General features: G+C 35.1%; 1 protein-coding gene and 1 pseudogene across 1 annotated transcript; both read left to right on the top strand.

The window, feature by feature from the left end:
• The first annotated feature begins 5,114 nt into the window (after positions 1-5,114).
• LOC130879540 (olfactory receptor 5B2-like) lies at positions 5,115-6,039 on the top strand (annotated as a pseudogene).
• A 12,942-nt stretch (positions 6,040-18,981) lies between these two features.
• On the top strand, positions 18,982-19,911 carry LOC130879501 (olfactory receptor 5B3-like). The gene has a single exon (XM_057778100.1). It carries the CDS (start codon positions 18,982-18,984, stop codon positions 19,909-19,911), a length of 930 nt encoding a protein of 309 aa, XP_057634083.1.
• The last annotated feature ends 574 nt before the right edge of the window (positions 19,912-20,485 follow it).

The raw sequence follows: 20,485 nt of genomic DNA, 5'->3' as shown, positions 1-20,485 counted from the left end.
AGAGAGCAGGGATACAAGGAACATACCTAAACATAGTAAAGGCAATATACAGCAAGCCAACAGCCAACATCAAACTAAATGGAGAGAAACTAAAAGAAATCCCACTGAAATCAGAAACAAGACAATGTTGTCCACTCTCTCCATATATATTCCACATAGTTCTTGAGCTTCTAGCTAGAGCAATAAGATACCAAAAAGAGATCAAGGGGATACAAATTGGAAAAGAAGAAGTCAAACACTCACTATTTGCTGATGATATGATAGTTTACATAAGTAACTCCAAAAATTCTACCAAGGAACTTCTACAACTCAAAAACACTTTCAGTAATGTAGCAGGATACAATAGTAACTCAAAAAAAGTAGCCCTGTAATATGAGGGCCTGCTTGTTGGGGTTTCTGTCCTGCCTGGTTTCTGGCTTCCCAACAGGTCCCAAAGCCATTTAGCCCGAAAGAAATCACACAGAGGTCTCCAACATTATAAACTGATTGGCCCATTTTCTCGGGCTTCTTATTATCTCTTATAACATATATTAGCCCATTAATGTAGTACATGTTAGCCACATGGCTCAGTACCTTTTTTCAGCAAGGCAATTACATCCTGCTTCTTCAGTGGAAGGGCCAGGACTGCGAAGGAATGGGCTTACCCATTCCCAGAATTCTCCTGTTCTCCTTGATCCAACTCTACTTCCTGTCTGGTTGTCCCACCTATACTTCCTGCCTGACTACCAGCCATTCAGCATTTACTTAAAACATAATTGAAGAATATAGACAATTGTCCTACACCATAGCCCTCCTGTACACAGATCATAAGAGGGCTAAAAAAGAAATCAGAGAAACATCATCCTTCACAATAGCCACAAATAGCATAAAATATCTTGGAGTAACTCTAAACAAACTCTAAACATACAAAAGACTTGTATGACAAGAACTTTAAATCTTTGAAGAAAGAAATTGAAGAAGTAGAAAAGACAAGATAGATCTCCTGAGTAAATTTGGAGCATGGGGACCTTGGGAGAGTGTTGAAGGAGAGGGGAGAGGCAGGGAGGGGAGCAGAGAAAAATGTAGAGTTCAATAAAAATGGATAAAAAATACTTTATGATCTTGTATAGTTGAAAGCATGAATCTATCTTTTGTTGGCAAAACTTTATTTCCAAAACTGAAGTTAAATTGTAATAGATGTAGGTATTAAAGAAAAGCACTATTTTCTGAGGAAGGAACATTGAGGAGGCAGGAATGATACCAACATAAGGTGGTATATAGGAACAAAATAAGGAATGTAGAAAGGTGAACCAACAAAAACAACAGTCAGAAATGTCATAAAAAAAGTTCATTACTTTGCACACTAGTTTACATTATAGTAGAAACTATTTTCAGGATATATTGTATGAGAAGAGAATCTATTATTAAGAAAAATAAAATATTCATTAAAACTATTTTCTCAGAGTATTCTTCAAATATGTTACAAAATTCTGCAAATGTGAGAGAAATAAAAAGTCATTACAAATTTGAAATTTAAAAACTAACTAAAACAGTAATTCAAAAAGATATGTGCACATTAAAGTAATTAATGTGATTCTCTTGGGTCATTTTATGCTTCCTTGACATGATATAGGGGCAGAAACTGCAAGTAGACTCCTAGAGGAAGTCTCCAGAGCTTGCCAGGTCTATATAGTTTTCACCAGATCTGCGTATAAGAGACTCTGAAACACAAATACAACTCCATAACACAGTTTTGAAGGAAAGAACTTTATGCCATGCTTCATTGGTTAATGTTTTTATTTCAGTAGTAATAATTAACCATAAAGACTTTTAAAGAGTAGATTAGCTAGAAGTCTCAACCACGGTGAGTGAAAATATTAAAAGGTAAATATTGCACTGACATACTTTTAAATTCACAGGTAAACATTAGACTTATATACTTTTTTTTTTTTTTTTTTGAATGAGAAATACATGACTTTATTAAAATGTTAATTTTAGTCCATTTTATTTCCCAAATTTCAAACACACACACACACACTCATTATATATAGATACATGAAATGAATTGGCAATGATAGTCATCAAATCTACAGACTAATGCAGGCTAGACAAGCAGTAGAGTAGACAAGTGCATGCCAAGCTCTTGTTTTAATGACACAAGGATTTTTCTTTTTTTTAATTCTTGTACATTCATGTTTATTAACATGTGTACTCCACAGATTAAATTTCTACAATGAAATTTTAGTCAGAATAATTACTACTTATAATTTTGACAATTTCTCAAAGGATTGAGCCATTTACTATAGCTAGAAGTAGTATGTGGACATTGTTTCTCACCAATGCAAGTTATATAAATGTTCTAGTTTTTGTTAAAGTAATGTACCTACTCCATGACAATTCCAAACTCCAGTGACTATTGCCAAGGCCTGAATGTGCAGTTTTGCCAAGATCCATAAGGTGGGGTTAATTTTCTGAGACTCTGTAGATTCAAGTTAACATACACAGTTAACAAAGTACAGCCACATTCACACACTTTGCAAGAAGAGTGTTTGAACATAGTTCCTAAAAGGTATGCCTTCATTTGTAGAATCCAGTATTACCCCAGATTTGGATTAGACAGCATGATAAAAATCATGTGATTGCTAATCTGTCTGAAACATAAATATCTGATATGGAAGTGTGGTGAATATCATAGACATGCACATGAAGTATGTAGGGCCTCTGAATCACTCTTCTAACATGAGATAATTACTTTTAACTTATTCCATAATGCATATGTAGCTTTGAATAAACAAAATATACACACTTTGCCTGTAGGATACTACATTTTTTATACAGGTTATCTGTGTAGCTCTGTCTAGCCTGTAACTTACATTAGATACTTCTTATACAGATAGTTCATAAAGCTTGTTTTAGGAGTCTTGTTCGTAGCAGTATACAGGTAAAATAACTCAGGGTATACTTAATTGTCATAAAGATTAGTCTGGCCTCAAACTTGAAGTACTTTTTACTCTGCTACCCCAAATCTGGCATAAAAGAATGCATCATGAAATACAGATCAATAGCTTAATTAGAATACAAGCTACTATTTTGAACCACAGTATATTTGGAGGACAAAAAGAATTGTGAGATATTATGAAAATAGTTTGAACAATGGCTTTTTTCTTCTCAGTTGATAACAAGGATAGCTCTGTAAAAATTTCCAAAATTGTAGGTAACATCCTGTTTTAAATGTTTATTTTTTTATAAAATGGACCTATCATCCTGTATCTGTGCATTAGCCTAATGATGCTATTGGTAAGCTCTGACTACTAATGTATGATCAAAAATGTGAATGGTTTGGTGAAAGCATCACTGTTTGAAGGTTGTACTGGAATTTAAAAAATATGAGTAGCTTAGCACTCTTTTTGAAATATGTCAGTGTTCAGAGCTGCTAAGCCACTGACATATAGACTTATATACTTTTAAATTGATAATGTATTCTTGATAAATTTACTGAAGTTTCTTATTCAGCCTTACAATTAGAATCTGTGAAATATGTGGTGTATATGACATTACCCACAAAGGAGAGAGAAATTATGGTCAACTAGGACATTGATTCATGTCTATGCACATTTTTCTATTTTTTTTCTAAAGAAAATTCAAAAGATTCTGAATTAGCGTGAGTGCCTGATATGGGTGAATAAATTTTTCTCCTCAGAACAACTTATAAAGTTGAATTTACAGTAAGAAGTATAATTGATGTCAATCCAGGGGTAGATGTGACTTATTCAAAAGTAAAAATACTATTTTCCATAGTTGCCCAAAACAAGTTCTATTTGATACATACATGCATATATATATGCATTGTCATAAGTAATTTACTTAATGTCTTCATGTAATATGCAAAGCGAAGATTAAAAACTGGAATGAATGACACTGACAGATAAGTTAATGATTTAGCTTTAGAATATGTTTATCAATCATTGTAGGCAATAAAGTAAACAGACAATATAAAACACATAGGTAGGTAAGAAAAGAAAATGATCCTTATTTAAATGATAAAATTACCTCAAATAAATTAACAGAGTAGGTCCTTGTTTTATCATTTTCCTGAATTCATATAATTGAGAGAAGATAGTAGATGCAATCTAACTGTTTAAATCATTTCTTGGCAGGGGGAAAATTTGGAATTCTCAAACTTTACTGAGCTTAGAAGTAAAGTATAAGATATATTTATTTGTTATACATGTATTACATTGTTTAAAAATTAGTTTGCATATGGGTAAAATATCTTTTTCCTTTCTAATTTAATTTTTTCCACATAGTATATTTTGATCGTTTTTCTTCCCTAACTCCTCCTATATCCTCTCTACCCACCCAACTTTTTATTTTTTATATATTTTTCTTTCAAAAGTAAGCAACATCTCACAAATGAAAACTGAACAAACAAAACAAAAAAAAGTAGGACAAAAAATACCCAAAATACCACCAAATACACAAAAACAAACCCTACAATAACCCATGGGTTTTATTTAGCCTAGGTCATGATACCTGTTCTGTAGTATGGTTGATATGCCCAGTAAGACTGCACTGGAGAAATATGATTATATGTTTGCCAGTATTATCAATTAGAGAAAGTTTCTTGGTTACAAGCTGAACCCTGTATCCACTTTCCTCTCACTGTGCTAGGGCCATATTTGACTTTAACTTTTTATACTTCTATCATCTTTTTCAATTCATATGTATATTAGTTATCTTATATCTGAAGATTTTTTTTCTTGGAGGCATCTATACCCTCTGCTTTTTACAATCTTTCCATGTCTTCTTCCACATAGTTCCTTGAGCCCTGTGGGAAGGAGTTTAATGGAAACATCCCATTTAGGACAAGGAGTTCCAAAGTCTCTCACTCCCTGCACAAGGATGGACACCAATTTTTAACTGCATGTTTCAGATTTAACATCATGTGACCATATATAGGATAGCACATTAAATTGGAATTCAAAGTCCAAGATTTCTAGAGAATCTTTTCAAAGAAGTTGTTACTACAATGAATTTCTATAACTTCTGTTTATACTAATTAATTTCATGTTAATTATTAGCATATTACTTTTCTTTCTAATTGTCACAGAGCATTAACAGGTTGCCAGAAGACAATGATGGAGAACATGACAGAAGTGACAGAGTTCCTACTGCTGGGACTCACAAATGACCCAAGCCTACAACTTCCCCTGTTTATCACCTTTCTCCTCATCTACACCATGACCCTGTTGGGGAACCTGGGGATGATCCTTCTAATTCTGTTGGACTCTCGCCTTCATACCCCCATGTACTTTTTCCTGGGTAATCTTTCCCTTGTTGATCTTGGTTACTCTTCAGCTGTCACTCCCACAGTCATGATTGGACTCCTAGTAGGAAACAAGATCATGGCATACAATGACTGTGCTGCTCAGTTGTTCTTCTTTGCAGGTTTTGCTACTGTGGAAAATTACCTGTTAGCCTCAATGGCCTATGATCGCTATGCAGCAGTGTGCAAGCCCCTACACTATGCCAGCAACATGACTACAGGTATTTGTACATGGCTGATTGCAGGGTGCTATGCCTGTGGCTTTCTGAATGCCTGTATCTATACTGGAAACATTCAGTCTCTCCTTCTGTGGATCCCAGGTGGTGCATCATTTTTTCTGTGATATGCCAGCAGTCATGGCTCTCTCTTGCTCTGATAGACATGTTAATGAGCTGATTTCTGTATGTCTAGCAAGCTTCAATATCTTTTTTGCTCTCATAATAATATTAGTATCATATATTATAATTTTTGTAATGATCTTTAAGATGCACTCAGGAGTAGGGCATCAGAAGGCTATTTCCACCTGTGCCTCCCACTTCACTGCAGTTTCTATTTTCTATGGAACTATCATCTTCATGTATTTGCAGCCCAGCTCTAAACATGCAATGGATACTGACAAAATTGTGTCTGTGTTCTACACAATGATCATCCCTATGCTGAATCCTCTAGTCTATAGCCTGAGGAACAAGGAGGTCAAGAGTGCATTCATGAAAATAATATGGAAGAAAAAATAATCATTATAATTATAACATTAAATATTTTGTGATACGCAATATTAAAATTCTTATCAGATCTTATGAATGTACTGTGTTGTATTTTAAGCATACTAGTTCAATATCTGAGTTCTTATTCTGGATTTCATTTTGTTCTGGGAATCAAGGAGCACTATATTAGAAACATAATGTCTGAATAAAAATAATTTTTATTCTTTTGTTTGATACGTAAAAAATATTTTTTTACCATCATTGATATACTCTATTTGTTTTCACTTTCTTCATCTGGTATTTTGTGGTAGTTAATCAGCTAAGTGTAACTGTTCCAAATGTATACCATGAAAATTAGGAAATGAACATAGGATGAACTGGTTACTGATGAGGTTCATCTGGATGCAAGCATAGGACATGGGTACAATTATCACTTGACCTCTACGAAATCCTAAACTTAGCTGTTGAAGTACAGTAAAATTTTTATTCAAAATTTAGTCCCAATTGAAAGAAATGGCCAGTAGTTTTTCCAAATTCTAGCTACCTTTTATCTATGTCATAGTTCATAAAATCCTTGCCCAAAATCTAGGACAATGATTTATAAATTAATTTTAATTGTTATAACTCAGGACCTGAGAGAAGAATTCCATCAGAAGATAGAAACATTAAAATGATTCATAGTGAATTGAAATTGCAAAAACCTAGCAGCTCAAATAGAAAGCTTAAAAGAAAGTACAGAAGTGTAGTTAATTAGGTAAAAGATGAAGTAGAGAATATAGATTAATTAATTAAGGTGATAAGAAGCTATTATTAAACTATAATAAAGGATCACACATGGAATGTAATTCTGAAAACAACAATAGATGGTAAAGAAGAAACCACATTCAGTGGCATAATACAGATTCTCAAAGAGATCATAGGAGAAAAGTTCCCCAAATTAAGGAAAGACACATTAATATAGATATGAGAAGTAAATAGATAACTAAATATACAAGACCAGCAAAGAAAACCTCCATGGCATATCATATTTAAAATATTAAGCATAAATAACAAATTATTTTGAAAGCATAAAGGGAAAGAAATGCAGGGCACATATAATGGAATACCAACCAGAATAATAGTTGATTTCCCAATAAAAACTTTGCAAGTAAGAGCTGGGAACCATATTTCTCAAGCTCTAAAATACTAAGATACTCCCCTTTGCTAATATACTTGGAAAATTTATCTGTCATTATTGAAAAAGAAATAAAAAGTTTCATTGACATAGACAGGTTAAAAATATATTCAAGAAACCAAAGCTAAAGAAAACACAGGAAGCTTTATTTTTTGACTAAAGGGAAATGAACATATCAGAGAGACAGGGGAAAGAAATATGAAGCTATTATTTATAAAACACAAAGTACTGCTGAGAAGACAAACATCAATTATTAAAAACATAATGGTTCAATATACATATTTCTAATATCTCTATCTATCAGCTGTCTACAAGAGAGAGATCTTAGTTTTATGATAGGCACCACTCTAGAATAATAGGATGAACAAAATACTTCAAACAGATGAGATGAGAAAGTACACAGACATCTGACTCAAGGAACATTGTGTGTGTGTGTGTGTGTGTGTGTGTGTGTGTGTGTGAGAGCCAGAAGATTAGAAAGTTTGCCATGAAAATGTGCTGCCTACTGATGTCAAATCCAGACACACATAGTTTTACAAACTTTCCTTCCTATACATGAACTGAACATGGACATTACATAGAGTCATGCCAAAGTGGATGAGGAAAATCCCATACAGTGGCAAGTCTGCACTTAGGCAACTAAGAAATTTGCAGAGTAAAAAAATAACCTTTCATATGGAATAACACACCAAAGGGTTATCCAATACCACATGTTCAGTCTTGAATATATATACAAATAAATTATACAGATTGAATAAATTTTATCATGGATGCAAGCCCAGACTACTATACCCAGCCAAGCTTTCGTTCACTATAAATGGAGAAAACAAAATTTTCCAGGATAAAAACAAATTTAAACAATACGTAGCCACTAATCCAGCCTTACAGAAAGTAATAGAAGGAAAATCACTAACCAAGGAGTCCAACAATGACCACAATATCTCAGACAACTAGAGACCCTTCACCAGCGCAACACAAAGAAGGGGAACACACAAAATTTCCAACTTAAAAAATGACCGGAGTTAACAACCACTGGTCATTAATATCACTTAATGTCAATGGACTCAACTCTCCTATAAAAAGGCACAGACTAAGAGATTGGATACGAAAACAGGATCCAACATTCTGCTGTTTACAAGAAACACACCTCAACCACAAAGACAGGCACCTACTCAGAATAAAGGGTTGGGATAAGGCTTATCAAGTAAATGGACCTAAGAAACAAGCAGGGGTGGCCATACTAATTTCTAACAAAGTTGACTTCAAACTTAAATCAATCAGGAGAGATGGAGAGGGACATTTTCTACTCATAACAGGAACAATTCATCAGGATGAAGTCTCAATCCTGAATATCTATGCCCCTAATATAAAAGCACCCACGTACGTAAAAGAAACATTGTTAAAACTCAAGGCAGCCATCAAACCGCACACATTAATAGTAGGAGACTTTAATACTCCTCTCTCACCAATGGACAGGTCAAGTAGACAGAAACCTAACAGAGAAATAAGAGAATTAATGGAGGTAATGAATCAAATGGACTTAACAGACATCTATAGAATATTCCACCCAAATAGGAAAGAATATACCTTCTTCTCTGCAGCTCATGGAACCTTCTCAAAAATCGACCACATACTCGGTAACAAAGCAAACATCCACAGTTACAAAAAAATATTAATAACCACCTGTATCTTATCAGATCACCATGGATTAAAGCTAGAATTCTGCAACAATGCTACCCCCAGAAAGCCTACAAACTCATGGAAACTGAATAGTCAACTACTGAACCATTCCTGGATTAAGGAAGAAATAAAGAAAGAAATTAAACTCTTCCTTGAAGACAATGAAAATAAAGAAACAACATACTCAAACCTATGGGACACTATGAAAGCAGTTCTGAGAGGAAAGTTCATAGCACTAACTGCCCACTTAAAGAAAACAGAGAAAGCACACATTGGAGACTTAACAGCCCACCTGAAAGCTCTAGAAAAAAAAGAAGCAGACTCACCTAGAAGGGGTAGAAGACTGGAAATAATCAAACTGAGGGCTGAAATCAACAAAATAGAGACACAGAAAACAATTGAAAGAATCAATGAATCAAAAAGCTGGTTCCTGGAGAAAATCAACAAGATTGGTAAATATATAAATAAAATACCAATTAATAAAAACATGATGTTATGACTTGGAGAAAATCAAGGGAGTATATTTGAGGGACTTTGGAGGGAGAACGGGGAATAGAGAATCTTATAGAGACTATATATATTACAGGGAATAATAGTTTGGGTAGGAGAAATGAGCATGGCAGAGAGATTGTGAAAAGAACGGTAGATCCATGGTTGCAAACACAATAGGTATAATTGAGAAGACAAGTCAGTGACACAATAAATGAAATTAGCACTTATATTTCAAATAATTTTAAATATCAATTATATCAATTCTCCAAATAAGGACATAGAGTGACTAAATATATCAAAAAACAAAATTATTCTATATTTTGTGGGCCAGCCCCTCCCCCGCTCCCACCTACTCTGCCGTCTGCGGGAGGGCCCGCACCTGGTGGGGGCCGGGGCGCACTTTTGGATCAAATTCGGCAGGGAATTCAGCTCAACAAGACCCCTGGAGCTCTAGAGAACTCCGTCCAGCAACCTCCACCTCAGAGGTCAGAGGGCCTCGTTGGTGCTCTGATGCACGTGATGCAGAAGAGGAGTAGGGTCATCCATTCCTCAGACGAAGGAGAGGATCAGACGGGCGAGGATGAAGAGGATGACGAGTGGGATGACTAAGGCCAACGTACTCCTTCCTGAAGGCCGGTCCCTCTAACTCTTCCATCACTCTGCCTGCTCTACTACCCAGCTCCCCGGCCACTGACTGTTAGCTTCCAGATTCAGCTGCGGCTGAGCCTCATAGCCCCTCTAAACTCAGCATCCCTTCTTAAACAAAAGATTTCAGTTCTCATCACTCAGGGATTAAAAAGAATAGAATACATCTTTGCATAAAAAAAAAAAAAGAAAGAAACACCTTTTAGTTCTAAAGACAGAAACGGCCTCAATGTAAAAAGATGAAGTCAAATCAAGTGGGACCAGGAATCAAGATACATTATTTTCCTAATATTTGACAAAACAGATTTCAGAATAAAACTATTTTGAAAGGATAAAGAGTAAAAGTTGATTTTATTCAACAGAATAGTTAACCAAGAAGATATTTCTATCCTAAAAATATCTACACCCAATTCTTAGCAGTTGAATTTCCTTTAAATAAATCTACAAATGTATTTAAAGACACAGATTAATATCAAATCATTAATAGTAGCTGATTTCAACACGCTATTTTATTTATGTCAGAATTATACATCATACATCAAATAAACTTAAGAGGTATCTACAGAATATTCCACTTAAACACCAAAGAATATGCATTGTCTTCAGTAGTACATAGAAAGCTTTTCTAATATAGAAAATATCCTGGGACACGAGACAAGTCTTTACTAATAAACAAGAATTGAAACCACTGTTTGCATCCCATCTGATCACAATGTCAAAATGTGACAGTATACAAAAATCAATACACAAACTCATAGAAATTAAACAATTCATTACTGAATAATTGAGTCACAGAAGGAAATCATGAAAAAGTTTTTAAAATAAAACCTTGAAACAATAAAATTAAAAAAACAATAAAACCATTAAGACACCTATAAAGCAGTCCCATGAGGGAAATATATAACTCTATATGCCTAAATTTTCATTCTAGATAATGCCTATATAGAAACTTTACTCCTACTTTCTAGTGTACTTGGTATGAGAAAGTAATCTGCAGGCTACTGAAAGAGAAATAGAAATACCAACTGAGCCACAACACCTTTGATCTACAATCTATCCTCCCTGTAAAAGACGGTAGCATGGAGCTGGTGGCACAGAACTTACAGGAGTAGCCAACTAGTATCTGATTCACCTTAAGGCCATGAGATGGAACTCATGCTCAATAGAGCTTAGTGACCAAAACCAGAGACTAGATGGCCCACAGACCTAGGGTAAAACCAAATACTACTGTTCTTAAATATTAGTGATAAGTGACTTTTAATGATATTCTGCTATACTCATAGATTTGTGGTTTATTTACTCATTATCAGAGAATCTTCCTCCTTCACCAGATGTGAACAAATATAGATATCCATAGTCAGAGATGATGCCGAGAGTGAGACCTTAGAACACACTAAATGGTATGTCTCTATCAAATTCCTCCTCTCAGAGCTTAGAGAGCATCAAGTAAGTCAAACCAGAAGAGTGTAAGATACAGAAAAGATGGAGAACTCTGGGAAAACAAGGTTGTCTAAATCAACATGAGCAAAGCTCATAGGAACTCAAAGAGACCGAGGCAGCAAATACAGATCCTTCATATGTCAGCACCAGGTCCTTTACACATACATTAAAATTTCATTTTAGTATTTTAGAGGGTTTCTGAGTTCCTGCATGTGGAAAGGAGTGGGTCTCTGATTCTCATGCCTTCCCTTGGGGCTTTTGTCCTTCTGTTGGTTTGTCTTGTCCAATGTTGATATGGTGGCTTTCATTTTACCTTATTATATTTTATGTTTTGTTATCATTTAGAAGCCTATTATTTTCTAATGAGAGACAGTAATCAGTGGATCAGTATGGAGGTGTGGGAGAAACAGTGAGGTAAATAGTAATAGGGACAACTCTAAACAAAATATATCATAAGAGAAAAGAATTGACTGATAATAAAAGGGGACAAAGAAATTTTATGAAAAAAAGTTAATTTTATGAAAAAAATTGGAAAGAGAACAAATAACTGGATTAATAACTGGGAACTTGCGGGTGAGGTGGCATGGGGCAAAGGGGAAATGGGATGAGAAATATGAGAAGGGGAGGATGGGAGGAGCTCGGAGGATTGGGATGGTTGGGATATAGGAAGGATGGATACGGGAGCAGCGAAGTATATATCCTATCTAAGGGAGCCATCTCTGGGTTGGCAAGAGACTTGACTCTTGAGGGGTTCGCAGGTGTCCAGGAATATGTCCCCAGCTGGTACCTTGGGCAACTAAGGAGAGGGAACCTGAAATGACCCTATCCTATACTGATGAATATCTTGCATATCACCTTAGAACCTTCATCTGGCGATGGATCGAGGTAGAGACAGAGTCTCAATTTGGAGCAACGGTCTGAGCTCTTAATAAAACACTATAAATCATAGGTAAAAGAAGAACAAACCAGATCTAAATCCAGTAGGATTGTATGGTATACCTATAGCATGCTTTATATTATAATAAGCAAAAAACTGTTTCATTTTCTTAGAGACATATGCTGGACCATTATCTGTCTTTATTTGTGAAGGTATACTTATAATGGCCATAAATTCTAATAAATGTATGAATACTGAATTAGCCTTTTCCAAACTCAAAGCACTTGCCCTTAGAAAATACGTAAAAGTGTCAATGGTGTGGTGTACACATTTTTAATTTTACAAATCCTATAAAATGGAACACATCCATCTGCCATATTTTATTCCTTTGAGTACCCTTTGGGTTACTCCTTGCAGGTGGTAGTGTTTAGTTATAGAAAGAACAAGTAGGACATCTTTTTATAATCTTCTTAGCGTGTTGCTATGTAATAGAAAACTCTTTCTGTAAACCTTAGCTATTAACATGTTTTTTTAAATAAAATCTGAGGCCTTTAGCATATTTCCAATTAATAATTGATCAACTTGCAGTACCTTGTGCTAGAGGACCTGACAGACCAGTATGGGGCCAGATGTGTGTTATGTATATGGGACAAAGCCTATTCCTGATTATATATTGAACCTGAATAAATAATGAAGTCAATTCTGTATTATCTCATATAAATTCAGCAGTTTCAGTATGCAAACCAACTCTTTCTGCATATTGCAAATCAGTAACTACATTGAGTACTCAGGACTCAGAGCTGTGTCATAATGTTATAAAACAGGTAACAGTGACAGATGTACAATATTAAAGTTTTATCTTCTAATGTTACCATATTGCTTCTGGTACTAATACATTTGATAGTGCTTTTTATATTCTATGGCAACAAGTGTATTTTTGGTAAAGATGAATACAGTACTCACTTGACTGCACCTTAATGGGGAAAACATAGTTACACTGAGCTCAGGAATTTCTGCTAGCAAATGTCATTATACCACTGAATTTATGCTTATGCCTTATTTCACCTGTAGATATTTAAATTAAGCAGTGACATTATAATGCAGCCCAAATAATTTGACCTATTTATATTTCTAATGATTTCATTGAGTCCACTTAGCCTTTGGTCCTCTTTCTGCACATATGATTCCAAGGTATGAATTTTTTCCAATAGGATAACTTCTCAGCCTTGGATGGTGTGCAGATTGGCTTCCTGGAGAGATACTCTATCTGCTAACATAACTTTTTTTTTTTAGCAGATTTTTATTGCCAAATTCAACAGCAAGAATCCTTTTTGCTAATTTCTCAGTACCCTTTGACATGGATTGAATTTTGTCTGTAAAATTAATGTTATCGTTTTCAATGGTATTAATTTATATAGCTAACTTTCGATTTTGGGTGGTATTAATCCTGTCAGCTAGCTTTTCATTATTAGTCTGTAAAGACTGTATCATTTCTAAAAGTGCCTGATTCTTCTCTCTGTTATCAGTTTTCTTTTACAAATATAATATGAAAAACAAAACTGTCTCAATATCCAATAAATCTATGTATCAGAAAAACCATAAGCCTTGAAGAATACCACCCATAGTATAAGAAAAAAAGGCTACTAAAATCTTGGTGATAGTATCTGTCATTATATAACTTTAAAATTTATTGTTTTATTTGTTAATCAAATAAAGTTACCGTTATTATGAGTAATTTTTTTTAGGTGCAGTAATCTTTATTGACCAGCAGGTGTCAAATGGCATAGAGAAATGAACAGCAGTGGCATAGAGATGCAACTGATGGAGGAGAGATAAAACGAGCAGTGGCATGAACGGTCCCACTTGGTTCCATATTGACACCTGCCTAAATACCGACAAATATGCTTTGCTTGACAAATTAAGAGCTGTTGTAATATGAGCGGCGGGGCTGCGTCCCCGGCACCCGGCCGCCCACATGGCTAGCTTATGCCCCGAAATAATTACACGGAAACTGTATTCTTTTAATCACTGCCTGGCCCATTAGTTCCAGTCTCTTATTGGCTAGCTCTTACATATTGATCTAACCCATTTCTAATATTCTGTGTAGTACCACGAGCTGGCTTACCAGGAAAGATCTTAACCTGCGTCTGTCTGGAGTGGGAGAATCATGGCGACTCTCTGACTCAGCTTCTTTCTCCCAGCATTCTCTTCTGTCTACTCCACCCACCTAAGGGCTGGCCTATAAATGGGCCAAGGCAGTTTCTTTATTAAATGAAAGTAACTCTCCATCAAAGAGCAATTAAATCAATTCCATACATGGAGAGAGCTTTTTGGTGGCCAGAATATCAAGGAAGCCAGAGCTTCACAAGCAGGAATCACAAAACAGAAGCTGTACATGTCGCTGTGTAGCAGGGAGAGCAGTGTGTGTGTGTGTGTGTGGGGGGGGGGTTGTGGAAGTGTGTGTGAGCCCGGGAAATTGACAGTAGCTCGGATGTGGTGGGTTTTTGGATAAAAAACCATTTAGTAGGTGACATCAAGCTACTTGATGAGCTACTTGATGGGTGAGGGTGTGAGACCTTCTGGGCCACAGACCTTTTGGGCCTTTTGGGCTGGTTCTGGTAGGCATGGAGTTGGAATTCACATGGGCACCCAATGTAGATGGATAATATAAAGTAGCCCTACACTAGCTCAGAAATGAGTATAATAAATGGTTCTTTATTTAATGGTACATTCACAGATCACAGTCCTCTGCATGAGTGGGGAACAGGAATTGAATACAGCAACTGAGAGAGATTGTGCAAGCTATATGGTTGCATTTATAGTATAAGAGACCATGCTCAAGTGGCTGATATCTTAAAGACTATTGGCTAAAGGAGTACGTACAACAGTGAAGAACAAGGAGAACCAGAAGTTACTGACAGAAACTGGCAGAATGGCAGAATGGCTGAATCCATAATGACAGAAAGCATATTATTTTGTTCCTTTGCCCTAAAATCCCTCAGAAGTTCACAACACTTTAGATATTTTTTTCTCTGAAACTTTCTTGTAGCCTAGAAGATGGTTCTCTTGGACTACAGTACAAAATGATGATGACGATCCATGACAAAGGCATGCAGGTCCTTTTAAGGAGGAATTCTAAATATCTCTATTCTGATGGGAAAGTAATTGGGAGCAGTTACATGGGGCAGAGGTTGATTGGATGGGACTAGTGTTAGTCTTATTCATTCTGAGTCTTTTAGCCACGTATGGTTAGCAACATTTGTATCCTGTAACTTTGGGTCTCTCTACCTTATAAGGCCAGGTTTAGCCTGTTTAATTTATTGACCAAACTTTGTTGAGGGATTTTCTGGAATCAGGCTTTGGTCATTATTCACAGTTGTGGATTGTTCTTCATCGAAAATAGAGACATATTCTGGCTCCTTCATTGGATGAAACATATAAGTATCTATGACTTGATGCAATAGTTAGACTGACAAACAATTGCTGACTGATTACATTCACATGTGGTACCTTTAATAGTAGGTCTCACAGAGGAAGAGAATTTAATAGTGATGACAAGACATTACAGACAATAGGGTAAAAGTGTATCAGCAAGGGTAGGACAGTAGTTATCAACTGTGATCAGAGGCCTTTATGGGATGACTATAGATAACGTTGAAGGACAATGAGTTTCAGAAAAGAAATACATTTTAATCTTCTTTATAAGATACAATGAATGTTGGAGAGAGATATATTTAGTCTTATTTATGATGACAAATATGCATCTGTAAAAATGGCTCATTGTGTAATGCTTTATGATATATATCATATATATACTATATATACATATAATTGTTTTTACCTATTAATTAAAGGATACATTTTAATTTTTAGAGAATTAATAGTCATATTGATCCCCAGAGGTAAGTTAATTATCTCTTGTGTTGGAAGTGTAGATGCATGAGTTACATATTCTCTGGAGAGAAATCTCTAAAGATTTCCAGCTCTTTGTATTTATTCCAGTTTTCCATGTATTACCAAAAGTGATTCAGCATCATGTATTTTATGAGAAGTACAGTTTCATTGGATATCATTTATTTGTTTAAATGTAATAACTGTGAGAACAATAGTCTTTGTCTGACCTGATGATCTCTGTTGGATTCAACCATGGTGAGAGACAAAATTAAGGTGAAAAAATGTGCATTTTTGAATGATGAACTCTTCATATGATATTTTGTAGCCCTCTTTAATTTGTTGTTTGTAGACATAATTTATGAATTGTGAGAGAAATGTAATGTGTCTTTTGCAAATAAAAAGGTGAGTGACTCCTCAAAGGATACAAAAATTATACAATATTATACAAAAAAATTTGATGTGTGTTGCTATTCTTTTTACCATTCTCCCCTGCAATACAGATGTTAGAATATTTTGATCCCTTCCTGAGAGAAGTCATCTAATAGTATTTACTAAAAAGAAAATAACTGGTTTTATGACTTTAAAATCACTTTCTGAATTCAATATTCCTTCTCTTCTAACAAAACTGTATACAATTTTATGTTCCACAAATATTCAAATGAAAAGTATAACTTATACAACAATAGTTGGGATCCTCCCTGTATGATAGGTTCTTTGAGGATAGAGATATTTTCAAAAGACTTACTAATAAAATGAGTTGAGACTGAATGTGTCTCAACAAAATCTCAATATATCTAATTTTACAAGTGATTTGTTTTACAAATGTGAGTAGCAATGAGAAAAATGATATTTTGACTGATGAAGTAATGATTATCTGGTGCACTGTATGTTTACATTTCACAGAAGGTTTGAAAACAGCCACACACACACACACACACACACACACACACACACACACGTCCTAACCCAGATTCAGTAACCATCTTGGGTATTTTTTTTTTGTTGCCTCTATAATTTTAAACTTCACATAGTTCCTCAAATACTCATTTCCCTTACCAATAAAAGGAGAATATTTATGATACCTATTTCTCTCCCACAAAATCCAATATGTAAGAATAAGAACATAGTATCTTTAAGGGTCAGGTTGATGAACTAAAATTTCTATGGGTTCACCATAAAGAAGCCAAAGTACCTATGGAGTATCTGCCAAGAAAAGGCTGTAACTCACATAAGGAAGCTTTAAATGTGGTTGCTACACTAGAAAATTTCATATTAATAATTTAGAAAATGGAATGGTTCAACAAAAGTGGCATGAGAACTAAATATAGACATCAATGTGAGACTTTTCAACTCCCAGTCTTTATAATATTTGGTTGTGATATGAATGTCTTAAAGAAAAAAAATGTGTACTAAGAGTGATGGACTCTTTCACTTAGATGAAAATGAAAATTTCATGGAAGAAGTTTTCAAAATATATTGCTTAAATGGTGTTACAGAAGCGGCAGTTGTATGTTTGGAGCAAAGAAAAATAAATACTGGAAGGTGTAGACACTCACTGATACCAGTGTTTAAGAGAAAGGAAATTTGACAGGGAAATACCAATACTTCACTCATATAAAATAAAGTTCTGTACTGAGTACTGACCGAAGCATAATGCATGTTGTCCCATCCTAATAACAACATGACAGACTTCTCACTTGTAAGCATTTAAAATTGACTTTCTTTTATATACTACCTGATTTGCTTCTAACAATGTTAATGGAAAGTAGATCTTATTTATAATCCTATTTTTTTCTGCTGGAAATATGATGTTTGTATATAAATGGAAGACTTTTGTTTGAAGAACCCAAATTCTCTGCTGCACATAATGGGATATACATCACGTTGAGTTTTCATTGCTGCTTGAATTTGCCTTTATTATTCCCTAATTCTCCAATAATTTAGCCATACACAGAGATGTGATATGATTTAGTAGGTAAACTCAACTTTAACCTTAGTTTAAGAACATAAGTATGCATGGATGTGCAGGTGGTAATAATCATAAGCTAGTGCAGAAAAAAATTTACAAGTCAAATAACTATCAGTAATAATTGCAGGCAATTTTGTCATTAAAACAGGATTCAATGCATACTTCAGGATTCTATTTGATTGGTTTCACTTCCACTAAGTCTTATTGTGAATATCACCTGAAATTAGATACTAATTCTGTTCACTTGAATCCAGGGTTTAATTTTAATTTAATTTAATCTACTTTAGATCTACTTAGCAACCATTCAGTCTGAGTTTGAATTTCAGTTGGATACACAGACAATATTGCAATTAAGTATTGTATCAGTATGGATGAAAAACACACTTTTGTGTGCTTAATATTTACAAATATGTAACAAGTAACATTGATGATAGGATATTGTGCAGGTACAATATTTTTATAGCAATTTTACAGGGAGTCAAATGCGTCAGCCTTTATTGTAATTAGGAAAAATGAGCTGTCAAATAGGTTCATCTACACTAATAATTTTATCAAATTATTAAATTGTCTATATGTCTACCTATAAATTGATAAAATCTTCAAACTATGTAGATGATCTAGATTTGGTGTTATGAAACCCAGTACAAAATTGATACATTAAATTTGGTTTTCAAGTGGATAATCTTGAGATGAAATGTATAGCTACAACGGCAGAGTACATACTGTACTCATACCATCTGATTACATTTCTTTATTACATTGCATGTCTTTTTTTCATTTCTGCAGAGATTGCACAACATAATGGAGAACAAGACTGAAGTGACTCACTTCCTCTTGCTGGGACTCACTGATGATCCAAGCCTACAGCTTCCCCTCTTCATCACCTTCCTCCTCATCTACATCATCACCCTGGTGGGAAACCTTGGGATGATCCTGTTGATTTTCAAGGACTCTCGGCTCCACACTCCCATGTACTTTTTTCTAGGTCACCTTTCTCTGGCAGACCTTTTTTACTCTTCAGCAGTCACTCCAAAAGTCATGGCTGGTTTTCTTATAGGAGACAAGGTCATTTCCTACAATGACTGTGCTGCACAAATGTTCTTTTTTGTAGCCTTTGGTAGTGTGGAAAATTACCTGCTGGCCTCAATGGCCTACGATCGCTATGCAGCAGTATGTAAGCCCCTACACTATGCCACCACCATGACCACAAGTGTGTGCACATGGCTGATCATTGGTTCTTATATCATTGGTTTTGTGAATGCCTCCATCCATACTGGAGATACATTTCAGCTCTATTTCTGTAGATCCAATGTGGTCCATCACTTTTTCTGTGATATTCCAGCAGTCATGGTTCTCTCTTGTTCTGACAAACATGTCAGTGAGCTGGTTCTTGTCTCTATAGTGAGCTTCCACATGTTTTTTGCCTTCATAGTTATCTGGATATCTTATGCATTTATTTTTATCACCATCCTAAAGATGCACTCAACTGCAGGACATCACAAGGCTGTATCCACCTGTGCCTCCCACTTCACTGCAGTCTCCATTTTCTATGGAACTGCTATTTTTATGTATGTGCAGCCCAGTTCCACTCACTCTATGGACACAGACAAAATTGCCTCTGTGTTCTACACCATGGTCATCCCCATGCTGAATCCTCTGGTCTATAGCCTGAGGAACAAAGAGGTGAAGAGTGCATTCAAAAAAATAGTTCAGGAGGCAAAGTCTTTGTAACTTTAGTTTTACATTTCATACGCCCATAATACTTGAATTTATTCTTTTCTCATATTACTACTTATGGAATTATATTTAAAATTTACCTTTTGTAAATGTTCCAATACACAGTTTTTTAGAAACAAACAGGAAAATTATTCCCAGAAACACATACCTAAATTAGGATGCCTAAAACATCAGGGGTTGCTTACACAAATCTTCAGCCAGGATCTTGATGAATTAATTCATATTTCTTCATTTTGCAGTAGCATGTTAATATGAGAGCCCATAGGTTTAGAAAGAAGCTTGTGAACAGAGACATGCACATAGGATACTTGTGATGAAAAGCTCTCATGGATATAAGTAATTTTTAGAGCTAGATTGTACATGCTTTTCTGGAGTTACTATCTGTTCTTTTGAGTAGATTCAGATTAACCCTGGAAAAGATGAGACAATTTCCCAATTGTGCATAAAAAGTGTTCTCTAAAAATCTTATACTTGCAGCAGTGGATTTATAAAAATTTTCCCTCATCAGTGTTTGTGTTCAGCATCTCATACATTGTGGGCTCCTCTGAATAGAACAGAAATCAGAAAA

The sequence above is a fragment of the Chionomys nivalis genome, chromosome 8, assembly GCF_950005125.1.
Source record: "Chionomys nivalis chromosome 8, mChiNiv1.1, whole genome shotgun sequence".
NCBI lineage: Eukaryota > Metazoa > Chordata > Mammalia > Rodentia > Cricetidae > Chionomys > Chionomys nivalis.
The sequence above is the reverse complement of the archived record's forward strand: the minus strand, read 5'-3'. Positions and strand labels throughout refer to the sequence as shown.

Coding starts and splice junctions, on each gene's coding strand:
- LOC130879501 (XM_057778100.1), top strand. CDS start 18,982: ATGGAGAACAAGACTGAAGTGACTCACTTCCTCTTGCTGGGACTCACT.